The 12345-nt window shown below is 42.1% G+C and overlaps 2 protein-coding genes across 21 annotated transcripts in view; one reads left to right on the top strand and one right to left on the bottom strand.

Moving 5' to 3' along the window:
• Nucleotides 1-11520, bottom strand: part of mapk10 (mitogen-activated protein kinase 10) — a 37230-nt gene extending 25710 nt beyond the window's left edge. For 9 of the 18 annotated variants that reach the window (XM_085793180.1, XM_085793187.1, XM_085793183.1 and 6 more), the window contains exon 1: nt 6096-6452. Coding sequence is in view for 7 of the 18 variants with exons in the window: in XM_085793175.1 (XP_085649301.1) it covers nt 6096-6098 (3 nt within the window). In the remaining 11 variants the exon portion in view is untranslated. Of the gene's footprint in view, nt 1-6095; nt 6500-11204; nt 11350-11473 lie in introns of those variants that run through there. The other 9 variants (XM_085793188.1, XM_085793185.1, XM_085793182.1 and 6 more) reach the window with 7 other exon arrangements.
• ptpn13 (protein tyrosine phosphatase non-receptor type 13) overlaps nt 10903-12345 on the top strand; it is a 43967-nt gene continuing 42524 nt past the window's right edge. For 2 of the 3 annotated variants that reach the window (XM_085793170.1, XM_085793168.1), the window contains exon 1: nt 10915-11407. The gene's annotated coding sequence lies outside the window, so the exon portion shown is untranslated. Of the gene's footprint in view, nt 11408-12345 lie in introns of all 3 variants that reach the window. The other variant, XM_085793171.1, reaches the window with a different exon arrangement.

Below are 12345 nucleotides of genomic sequence, written 5' to 3'. Positions count from 1 at the left end.
TCTGTATTCAGACAGGTCTCTGGTACATTTCACACAGAGGAGCCCTACGCCTGATTAACCATGTTACTGTGTGTACATCAACATGCCAACAACAGAAGCAGCAGACCAGACCCCCCTCGATAAAACACACACCACCACCCATATAAATATGTTACTATGACAGGCAGGCTATAGCTAGACAAATTGATTCAGTGGATATGAGCAGCAGAAACACTTTGACATCAGATGAAAAACATGACCACCATGATGATACATGGACAGGTAATGCAGAAACTGTCACCACCACAGCCATGTTCATTACCAAATCGATTTGTAATATCTGACAGGAAAGGCTTAGGGCAAATGAGAGTGTGTTCTCAGCAGGTGGATATGGGCACATTCATCAAGTTTTTTCTTCACGCTAAGGTTAAAAACCTACACACTATTAATAAAGGGCAGGAGACGAGATATTTCCCATGTGCCATGAAGGGTACATTTCATTAGGAGTTGGAGAAGTGCAGCCAGGGGACATGTCATGCCAACAGCTACTGAAAAGGTCCTTCATCTGAAAGGTGTATATGAAGGCAAAATCATTTAATAGAAAACCATAATAGTGATTTTTTTTTATGCAGGACTTTATATGTGGTGTAACAACTATTTTGTTTCACATATCAGTGGATCACAAATTCCTGGCGACCCCACGATCATGTGATATTTTTATATGCTGCATTTTATTTGAACTTGATTTATATTCGAGAAAGTGAAAGTATAGAATACAGTTGTTTAAGATATGTGTTGTGTTTTTAATCATAATTTTAAAAGAATAATAATTAGTTAAAAAAATATTTTCATCACTCATTTTTTTAATCAATCATTTCAGGTGACCCCATTTGAATTCCAGACGACCCCACGTGGGGTCCCAACCCCAAGGTTGAAAAACACTGCTCTATATAATAAGCAGTACAGTAATATAGGGAAACAGATCAGAGGCATGTGTTTGTCAGTTTATGCTCACTGTAATACTTGTTCAGTACAGTCACATAGACTTTAAGTTGAGTTATAGGCAGTGTTACATATCTGCATTAAATAGCCTCATTGGCTGCAATAGTACGAGAGGGGTAGTGATAAAACACAGTCTGTGTGTGTGTGTGTCCAGATGTCCATACACACCAGTGTTATCTCTCCCTGTTGTATCCATCTTTGCCTCCCCTCATCTCTTCACTCCTCCTCCCTTCGTCTTAAGCCTGAGAGCGACACATTTTGTGAATGTCACAGAATTCGCACCACAACACTGTGTATCTCTGCTGCTCCCCTCCATCCTCAACAACTGATGAGAGCCTGCATTCTCCCTTTCCTTCCTCCCTTTTGTCCCTCCCCTCGCTCCCACCATTCCTGCTCCCAGGCTCCCAGGCTCGCTGCAACCGTCTCCCCTCCCCCTCCTCTCGGAGCTCCATTGTGAGTGCTTGGTTCAGCAGCCTCAGCCTCTCCTGCAGTATGCAGCCTTGCCTTGCCTCGCCGTCGTTACTGTGCAGCCTGAGCCAAACGCAGAGCAGCCTCCCCGTTCAGGCTCAGGGGAGGGGAGGGGAAGGGAAGCACTTCAAACTGCAGGGCCCAGCCAGGGAAAAAAAAAAAAACAAGACAGCACCGACTCCTGAGCTCATCTACAGGTTGTGAGAATCTGAATGTTCACCGACATCTATTGATTTGTTTCCTCGGAGCTGAAACACACTTATCCTCTCTGTCTCGGTGCTCTCGTCTGTCGTCTCCCCGGTCATTTCTCACTCGCATCCTCTTGATTCCACTTTAAGTAAACAACAGACATGTTCGCCCAGAAACCTGCTTGCGCTGCAGTTTGCGGATAAGCTGCATGGTAACAACATGTCCAGCTTTGGCAGGTGCTTGAGCACATTCGCCTGATTTACAGCTTTTCTTACACAACCCGAAACACATTTTGGAGGAAGAGGGTAAGACCGGAGAGCACTTTATTGAAATGACTAACCCTGCTGTAAAACAACCTCCTGGATACTCAGAACACATAAGATGATACAAATATAAAATCTGACATGATCACAGAGAAACTGTGATGCCATGGTTACAGTAGATATAGCTTTCTAAAACAGAACTGCATGGCACAAGCCTAGGCTATCTTTATAACACCCTCTATTAACATTTTTCCAAAGTCCAACCAACACACTTAAATATGCATCCTAATTAATGTCTTGAATATCTGAAAACCTGGTATGTGCCTTTAACTTTAGCAACATTTAATAACACCAGTTTCTAAAGCAGTGCACTGAGAGAATATTTGGTGATACAAAACAGATTTTTAGTATTGTCATCAGTCTGGACTTAATGCCCCCCTCTCTAAAATCCTTTGATGGCCTCACAGTCGCTACAATGTCTGACCTCTGGTGAGTCTTAATTCTCTTTACAGATGTGCTGCGAGGAGATTGGGGCTGCATCTAACGCAGCTTAAAGTCGTGCACTCGGCTATCTGTAAAAGCAAATAAAAGCTGCATATTTGTCAGATCAAATCCAATTATGTAACTGTGTATCTCTCGCTCTGCAGGCTGCATCTCTCTGTTTGTCTGTAGTGGTGAGCAACGCTGCAGCCTCGGGGGGAGTAAACTTTCACGCAGTGGGAATTTCACTTTATTTACGGGGAAATTGTAAAATTAAAATTGAAAAAAAGAAAGAAAAAAAAGAGTGTGGTTGATATCACAGATTCCCCTGCACGCTCTTTGAAGTTTTAAATGGGGTCAGGCAATGCATTAAACATTAATTGTCTCCTACAGTAATAAGACTTGCATGTAACTTAGTTCCACCAGTTATGAAAAATTAATTTCACAGTTTTGATCAACATCACGCTACGTAAATAAACTCAATTGTGTGAAAACACAAAACAATGTCTCGCTTTTAATTATTGATGTTGTCATGATCATGATGTGAACCAGTGCACAGATAATAACAAGGAGGAAAACACACTCCCCTACCTGCAAACACATCAGCCAGCAGTCCTATCTAAGATATTATTATCCCTTCCTTCTGTCACTGCCTATGAACAAACCAGTAGGACATCTTCATCTGAGGTGATGGTGTGTGACCTTTAGCTTCTCCAACCACAGCCAACATTTATTTATCTCAGGCAAACTTTTCCTTAACCAAAGTATTTATCTGTCTTCTTTATTCCAGCCTTGTTTGGTTGAATTTAGTTCATCTGAGTCCATGTTTGAGCTGCTCTTACTGCTTGAAGATTATCATTAAGATTACTAAAACCACAACAATACACAACAACTAGTGCTCAGCTGAGGTCACTGGACAATGATAGACTATGCTAGTGCTCCTCACTCATCCATCCATTTCTAATGACAATTTTGACCTTCCTTTAATTATAAAAACCTCAGCAGAAAAAAAAGAAAAGAAAAGACTGATGAGCATATTTAGATAATTAATGTTCAGCGAGGATAGATTCATCCTGGACAGACCTTCATGCCACCTATCCTGAAGTGGACTGGCATTAATCATTGTTTGTTGGGTTATGCTCCGCTCCAGAAAACACTGGTGGCAATTACAGTATAGCATGTTAGTTCAGTGTTTCTAACTTCACCTAATCCCAAGGTTTAAATGAAGCTGCTGAAGAATTCATTAAAATCCTGCAGACCATCCCTTGCTGTTATATGTATATTCACTACTTTCAAGTTAACCCATCTATCTCTTTCATATTCAAACACATACTCCCCACAATTTTACCATTAAATCCACATTACCATGTTCATTTTTTGCAGAAACAATGGGCTCGATACATTAAATAGTTTATAATCGAAATATAAATCTTCAAGATATCTCATAATCAATTAAGATGCCCAATAACTCCAGTTTCTTAACTATAAGGATTCTGTGATTTTTACTGTTTCCCACCATTTTAAAGTGAGACACTAGCTGGTTGGACTAAACAAGGCATTTGAAGATACCATCTTGGACTCTGGGAAACTGGGATGTGTGGTTTCCATATGTAACAATACAATAAATTGATTTAGAAAATAATCAGCAGAGGAATCAATAATGGAAAATCAGTGTTGGTTTCATCCCTTCGCTGGTTAATCATGCCTGTAATTCCACCATTATCTCATCTTAATACATTGCCTTAGTTTATTACATAACATAGGATTAGGATGCTGATGCTCCAAAGTCTGAAACAAAATGGAATTACAGCGCAGGCAGGCATCATCTACTGTAACATCACATAATGCTGGTGGCTGTTTCCATTGAGGATTTTCCACTGGATAAACAAGCTAGAAATCAATACCAGTGATTATCAGTTTGCGTAAAAAAAAAACCTGCAGTTGCAACTACCTAAAATGAAACAGACTGTTTTATGAAGCTGAAGCCAGTTTTGTAATTCATCATAAATATTTAAGGGCTGTTCCAGACTCAGCGTTTGCCACAAAGGGGATATTGATGATGAAGAGGATGAAGAGAAGTACCGTGAGGTAAAGAGAGATGTCACTCTCTCCTGCCACTGCAGAAACACCCATAAAGAGCTTTGTTTAATTGTTAAGCGTGTTCCCTGCAGCACTTTCACAGGCATGGAAGCCTGCTACTGAATAATTCAGCACCCAAGGTCACAGCGCTAAAACCTTCTCTCTTTTTTTTTTCCTCTTTTGAGCACGGAGAGTTTGTTGTGACACCTTTAAACCCTCACTGACTCCACCACACGGCACAGCACCGGTAATTAGTCCGTGACTGTGGGCATGTACCGCACAGGTATATGTGAGGAGGGGGAAAAATCACAGACAACTAAAAAAACAACAAAAAATGAAAGCACAACAAATCCAGCTGGTGGTGCTCATAAATACCTGAAAGCTGAATTGTGATGCACTGCTAACACTTCAGCATCCTCGCCCCTGTGCAATCACTATAATAGACAAGGTGGGTTTACAGTCTAATCTACAGTCTCTCCTATAATCCATGTGCAGAAGAACACCTAAAACAAAGCAGATTTGGTCAAAATTACCTTCCTCTGTAGCTTCATCTCTTTTAATCCAGTGTGTCCTGCACAGACTGTAGCCCACATTAGACTGAATAAGATCCCATCCCGCCTGCATCATCACCCTGAGTTCCATTTTAATGACAAAGCCTCTAAAAAAAATCACTTTAACTTTTCCTTATTTATACCATAAACACTTACGACTTCAGTATCAAAACCACCACGGAGACAAACACCCTTATCAATCAATAAATCACCATTAATTCAGTCTGTTCGTCTGAGAACAGCGCTATCTACTTTTTCACAGCACTTATGATGGATCTGAGGCTGGTCCCATATCCCTGGTGAAGTAGTCATGGTCTGCATAATGCACAAGGTGCGCAGCTGACTTCTGAGGGGGAGGAGGGACAAACTCTGCATGTAGGCCTACAGTATGTAGCCTGTGTTAAGGCTTGTGTTTTGAAGAGCATCATTCATCCATCATCCATCATTTTGCACCACTCCTGCACTGCACTTCCCAGTCCGATCTGGTCCATAATAACAGTGCATCACAAGAGTCCAAAGTGCTTATTCGCACTAAGAATAGTCAGAATATGCAGATGTGGATCTCACATATAAATAAATGCAATGATTACAAGAGTCACAATGTGGGGACAACAAAGAGAAGTAGCCTGGATAACAGCACATTAGCCAGTGTGGTGTTATTCTGATAGTGTCCATTTATAAGGGACAAACTAGTGGTGAGGCGCTGTGGTATTTCAGCCAATCGCAGGATGCATGTATGGATGGAGAGATGGAGATGGGGAGCGGATGGACCAACATTTTGTCCGGTCAAGACTAACGCCATAATGCAATCCTCGCACTGCTGCTGCTAGTTGTGATAAATAAATTACAAAAACAACAACATCGGCGACAGTGAATGCATCAAGATGGGGTTGATTTTTTTTTTTCCTCCTTTATTTAATCGCTGTCCTTTTTTTTCCCACCGAGGCATCGCTTGCGGACTTCATTAACCTTCCCTTCCGATCAATATTCATCACTCCACCCTCCAGGCAGCTGGCGTCTATAAGCATCTATAAGCAGCAGCAGCAGCATCCACACATTACACAAACAACACACCCGGTCTTACCATTCCGTGCCAGCTGATGACGATCCCAGTCCGGTGACAGTCCTTTTTTCAAAACATCCCGACGGGAAACAGCGCGGTGACCATAGCTGAAGGCTTATTTTAAAAACGTTCATAAAGATGGCGAATGTAGTAGTGGTGGTGGTGGTGGTGCTGCTGTTGGTGGTGGTGGTGGAGGAGGAGGTAGACGGAGGGGGAGAGACACACAAAAAAAGGCGATGAGGAACGAAAAAAAGCTAAGGGGTGGTGGACGGAACCGAGGTTTGCTGATGCTGAATCACTCTCCCCCCAGCTCACCACCTTGCAACCATTGTGCTGCAAGATGCTGGCTGTACCATTGTGGACCTACCAGAGCAGAGAAGAGAGGGAGGGAAGAGGAAAGGGGGTATAGGGAAACATGTTTCCATGGCAACCGAACAGGAGCACGTCTGACGTCAAGGACCCGAGCACAGAGAGAGAGAGAGAGAGAGAAAGAGAGAGGAGGAGGAGGTGGGGAGGCGGGGGGAGAGGGAGAGAGAGAGAGAGGCTGAGATCACATGGAGGCTTTCTCTCCCTCTCTCTCCGGATGGGAGGGGCCTTGAGGAGCATCACTCTCTCTCTCCCTGATCCCATCCTGTACCGTCCCGCCAGTGCGATCATGAGGCTCAATGAGAATATGGAGGCGGGTGTTGTTAGCTATTGGTTAGGTTTGTCTCCCAAATAACTGAGCCTATTGTATCGATCCTATCCAACAAGATGTCTTTAAAAAATAAAATGAAATAAAATTACATGAGCATAAAAGGTGAAGTAGCCTAAGGGAGGGGAGTGTAAATTCATTGATAGCACATCATTCATTTCAAAATATATTCAGAAACAAACCCCAATGTTAATGCGTCAGTGATTCAATTGTTAATTTATTTTGAAAAAAAAGTGCTTGTTGAATAATTCAAATAAATATTTTTGTTGATTTTCTAATGTCATGTACACATTTGACATTTAATTTGTCAGTAATTTGAAAAAACAATATAAGCATATTTATATTTAGTCAGTTTGGGAATATTTCCCACCATTTTTACAGAATTTTTTGTTGTTGTTGCTTTTAGAGGCCCTTAAAATATGGGCTGCATATTCTTGGCTATGATATAAATGCAGAATCTTCTGATTTAATTTACCTATTTTCAGTTTTGTTGTCCTGACACATTGCAGTTATTCCTCCTTCTCATTCTGTGTTTTCAAATGTAATAAGTAAAAAATAGATTAACAAACACTGTTCAGTAGAGAAATAATCAAATTGTTTTGGCGTCATTCGTCCCATCTGTAAGTGTCTGGATTAACCCTTAAAGCCTCAGGTCACATCTGTATAAGGCCTGCACATCTGGGTTGCCTACTCTGAATACAAAATTTGAATAGTTTTCTGTGCAGCAATCACTAATTTAAGGCTTTGCTAACGTTTTTTTGCCACACGAAAAATAAAAAATAACCATGGCTTGTCTTTGCATTTAACAGAGCACTAGTACTTCTTTCACAGCATAACATGAACCAGCCTATTATTTATCAACGTGACAAAGATAAGCATCATATGCAGGACAGTTGCAACCTAAGACACCAGCATGCTCAGTATGAAGGTCAGAGGGTTGAACAGAGACAAAGTGTTTCTCCACACCATCAAGTGGATGCGATGGCAATACACTGATTAAAAACACTGATGTTAGTCTGAAGAGGGTCCAAAGGAAGGCAAAATTATAATTGTATAAGCCAGGCTATGAGGTTGTCTGAGCGCTGACAATGAGAAATGTCCTGAGTTGTCCTCGGTTTCATTAGAAGATGAATATGACTTGTTTTTGACCTCGTCGGCTATGAGAGGTAATTGAACTAACCACTGTGCATTTCAACCTTACAGTTCCTCTTCAGGTGGCTGCAGGCTGTGTCTGAGTCCATCTCTCTTTTTTTCTTTCACAATAATAAGCAACTGTGTGTTACACAGACCAATATGTTAAAGGGATAGTTCAACATTTTAGCAAATTGGCCCATTGCCATAATCCCTATAGTCATAGCAGTAGGTTCGTTACCTTTCATTGTTGGTGCAAGCTGTTTTTAGAACGGCGGAGCAGAGCCACAAGCTTCTCAGGGCTACGCGACGGAGGCTAATGGGATTTCTTGGTTTCCCTCATCAAACTCATCAAATACACAATCCAACAACTCCAAAATGCTCTAGTGGACAAGTTGTGACCTGCACATTCACCATGCTATGAGATAATAACGGAACATTACAAGACAGAGTTGTTTTAGAGGTAAATTCATGTAAAATCGCTGATGCACATTTCCTTCAGGAACAGTTTTTCGGCAAGCAGTCTCTGCATTTGCCTCGAAAACAACTCTGTCTTGTAACGTTACATTATTATCTCGTAGCGTGGTGAATGTGCAGGTCACAGCTTGTCCACCAGAGCGTTTTGGAGTTGTTGGATTGTGTATTTGATTAGTTTGATTAGGGAAACCAAGAAATCCCATTAGCCTCTGTAGCCTCTGAGCAGCCCACGGCTCTGCTCCGCCGTTCTAACAATTAAAGGTAACAAACCTACTCCTGAAACTATAGGGATTATGGCAATGAGCCAATTTGCCAAAATGCTGAACTATCCCTTTAACTCATCAATCTGTCATTTTCCTCCATTGAACTCATATAGTCTCTGCTGTTACAGTATGTTCTTGGTTTGTGAATTCAGTTATTTCCTCTAGTTTTCCCTTAGTCCTCGTCCCTCGTACCTCTAACGTTGTTTGTTATGGTGAAAGGCTGGTAGGGATGCGATGTACTCCCAGGCTATAGCACAAATGGGTTATAATGCAGCCTGACACAACTCCTGACTGTGTAGAAAAAGTGACAGCCACCAGGGCTTCTCTGCAAACCCACACAAACATGGAGGCTAAAGACGACACAGACGTATTAATACTCAGCATCTCTATAGAGAAACCTGACAGTGAATCAAAGTCAGTGTATGTTGGGCAGGGCAAAGAGGGTCAGCTCACCAAACATGCCTCTAGTTAAATTCAGGGTGGGAGAATTCATCAAGGAAGGAGGAGGTATCAAGCGTCGAGGCATGTTTGAACAAGACATTATAACTACATCCATTCAGCTGTTTATTAGGTTACGCTGAGGCCTGAGAAAGGCTCGGGGGGATTTAAATGTATGGCCACCAGGGTTGCTCACATGAGCTTTCTACGTTCATTTCTGATGGTTTCCTGACATTTAATTAGCAGATGTGGCAGGTTTTCTTTTAACTCTTTCAAAGCAGTGGAAAGGAAAGAGCTCCAGGAAAAAGTTTTAATACTCTCCAGCTGGACCTGAAGGTGAAACTCACCAGTCAGCAAACCGCATGCATCCAACCTACAGTACCAGGTGCCCCACATTTCCAACACGACTGTCAGAGCTGGCAGATCCACTCTTTCAAGTCTCGACTGCAAATTGCCCTTGGGGCTCAGACCAGCCCTGATGAGGAGGTATTAAGGACAGCTCTGACAGAAATAGAAGGAGGGAAAAAATCCCAAATTCAGAACCCCTTTGTTACACCACTGGTTACCTCTATCAGTCTCCATATGGGGCATCTGCGCCTCAGGTGATACAGTAGAGATTAAAGGCTACAGAGTCAAAGGAGACACAGCGCTAACAGGTCATTTTGGCAGCAGTTTATCAGACACAAATAATATTTCCAGGCTGCCAGAGGAGATGTGGGGGGGTGGGGGGGGGGGGCCCTCCACGAGACAGTTTCATAACTGTAGATCATAGCTACTGCACTCACTGTGGCCAATGGGGAAAGCTATACACATGGCAAGGAGCTACAATCCTCCAATCACCGAAGTTATTGAAGATCTTTCAATACGATTCAGTAATTACAGCGCAGCGGGATGCTACTCAAGTCTCTCTGAATTCCCACCATGTATTTCGATTTCTAACTGAGTGTCTCATCTTATGACACAGCTACACCTCCCTCTAAGTAGCCTGTGATATGATCTTGTTTGTTTCTGTTTCCAGTTGCTGCTTTATCTGTGGTGAATCATGGAAGAGTATAGTATATAATTAATTATTTTCTTATCCATTTTGCATATCTGTTTGTATTTCAGGGCAGGATTCATGTGTTTCTCACACTCCCTCTGTGTCTTAGAATTTAAAGATTAGGCTATATGTTCAGTCCATGGCAGGAGATAATAGCTAATCATGCTTATTTGGCAGGCAGAGATATCCTAGCCCTTTTACCACAACATTTACTGTAAGGCAGGATGTGCTGATTACTAAAATCCACTAGATGGCACAAGACAGACCATGAATGGGGCAGCTTTGAAGTGCACCATAGGAAGGAAGTACTCAGCAGTGAATTGCTTCCTGACAGTTTAGATCAGACAACTTTGATGTTTGTGGGAAACAAAGAAATATAGGCCTATCCTAGTTTAAGATTGATTTAGTGAGTATGAAAGGTGTCAGCTCACGTTCACAGTCCCAGAGTGCAAGATACATCACAGCAATTTTAAGAGTATGCAGTCTTTTGAATCAGCTTTTGAATGATAGTAAAAGCAGTAGGCCTAGTAATGTGTGCATACTTCAGAGGAAAATCCTGGAGGTTATCTGCAGAAGTCTAAATTTACACCCCCATACATCTGTGCCTCAGCTCTCTCTGTATTCAGAGCTGTAGGAAAATATAGCAATATAAATCCTATGCATGGAAAACACTCAATAATAAACCAGACCCATCCTCCATAATAATCCAAGATGTGCATTTTACTCCCAGTTGTGTGTGTTACTATAGAAACGGGGTAAACGACAAGTCAGTCCCCCGAGCAAAGACAGAGAGCCAATGGACAGCCATAGTAAGGTGTCTGGTTACTCCCAGTCACAGCCCACGCTAGCCGGGCAAAGGCAGGGAGGGAGGGGTTATTCCGCTCCTCACTCAGCTCAGCAGTAATGGTAACTTGGCCGCTGCGCTTGAGAAAGAGCTCAATGCCGTGTAGTAGTAGCAGCAGCAGCAGCAGCCGTCAAACACGACTTCTAAACAGCTTTCCGAAGAGGAGATAACTTTATTTATTAATTAATATATTTTTTTGTTGTAACTGTAACCGGCTTGGAGAACAGGAACAGTCAGTAGTAACCTGCATTGTGGTGGATTTTTTTTTTTCCTCCCCCGGTAAACCTGTTGCCTGCCCGGCTTGCTCGCGGTCGGTGCTAACTCTCCCAAGATGTTGCTTTGTGGATGGGATGGCGTCTGGTCCCGTTTGTGTGTAACGCACCCATAGCCTGGTCGGAGTACGAACATTTCCCACTCAAGTGATTTTTCTAGCTCCTCTCGCCCCTGGTAAGTAAGTTTTTCCCATAACTACTTTTTTTTCTCATTAATTAAAATGATTAAAATAAACGTTACCGTGTTGTTGTTGCTAACTTTAGCGTTAACCGTTGCCAACGGCTGAGACTCTCCCCGGGAGTTGAGTCGGTTGTCTCGAGGCGTATCTGTCCTGTTACTTACTGTTTAGTGTTGTTTTGTTTTTGCACTTTATAGGCTAACTTACTGCACTTATTTTTTTCTTCGTAGTATTATTATTATCCTCATTGAGTGTATGCATTTTTCAATGGCTCAATAAAACAATAAAAAAGAACTGTTAAAACGCCAGAGCTTATATTTCTCAAAAAGGGGGAAAAAAACGTACCACAGCTGTTAGCTAGCTACCTTTCATTTATTCTCGACTCGACTTGAGAGGTATTAACGTCACGACAATAGGTAGCTACATCTGACATGGTCTCATCTTGGTTTAAAGTTTAGCAGGGAGGAGACAGCACTGCTAAAATTACAGGGGTGTCTAGCCAGTTAACTGCTTTCAACTTCATCCACCTGCACTTATTTGTGTAATTGTTTTGGCCAACATGCACACAGTCCTTTTAGAGTATTAGTCAGTACAGGCTGAATGTTTTATGGGAGGGGGGGTGGTTGTTAAGAAGTGAGCTTGTACCCCCTCCCCCTTCATTATCATGGAAAAGTAGTAAAGTTAACTCAAAGTCAAAGGTCAGGTGGGTATCTGAATTGATGTCATTCCAGAGTAAATGAGAAGAAGAATAAAGTAGTGATTCTGTGTGTGATGGAGCAGGAGGGAGATTTCATTTTAAGTGGATATGATGGAGATGGTGTAAGCATCATCATAGGAAAAATAACCAGTGGGTTGGGTTTGTGTGTTGGGAAAGGGGTGGTGGTGGGGGGTTGGAGTGAGGGATTTTTTTTTTTTTTTTTTGCAAAACCATGCT

Source organism: Trachurus japonicus, chromosome 12 (assembly GCF_045865225.1).
Source record: "Trachurus japonicus isolate A0001 chromosome 12, Traja_1.0".
NCBI lineage: Eukaryota > Metazoa > Chordata > Actinopteri > Carangiformes > Carangidae > Trachurus > Trachurus japonicus.
The sequence above is the reverse complement of the archived record's forward strand: the minus strand, read 5'-3'. Positions and strand labels throughout refer to the sequence as shown.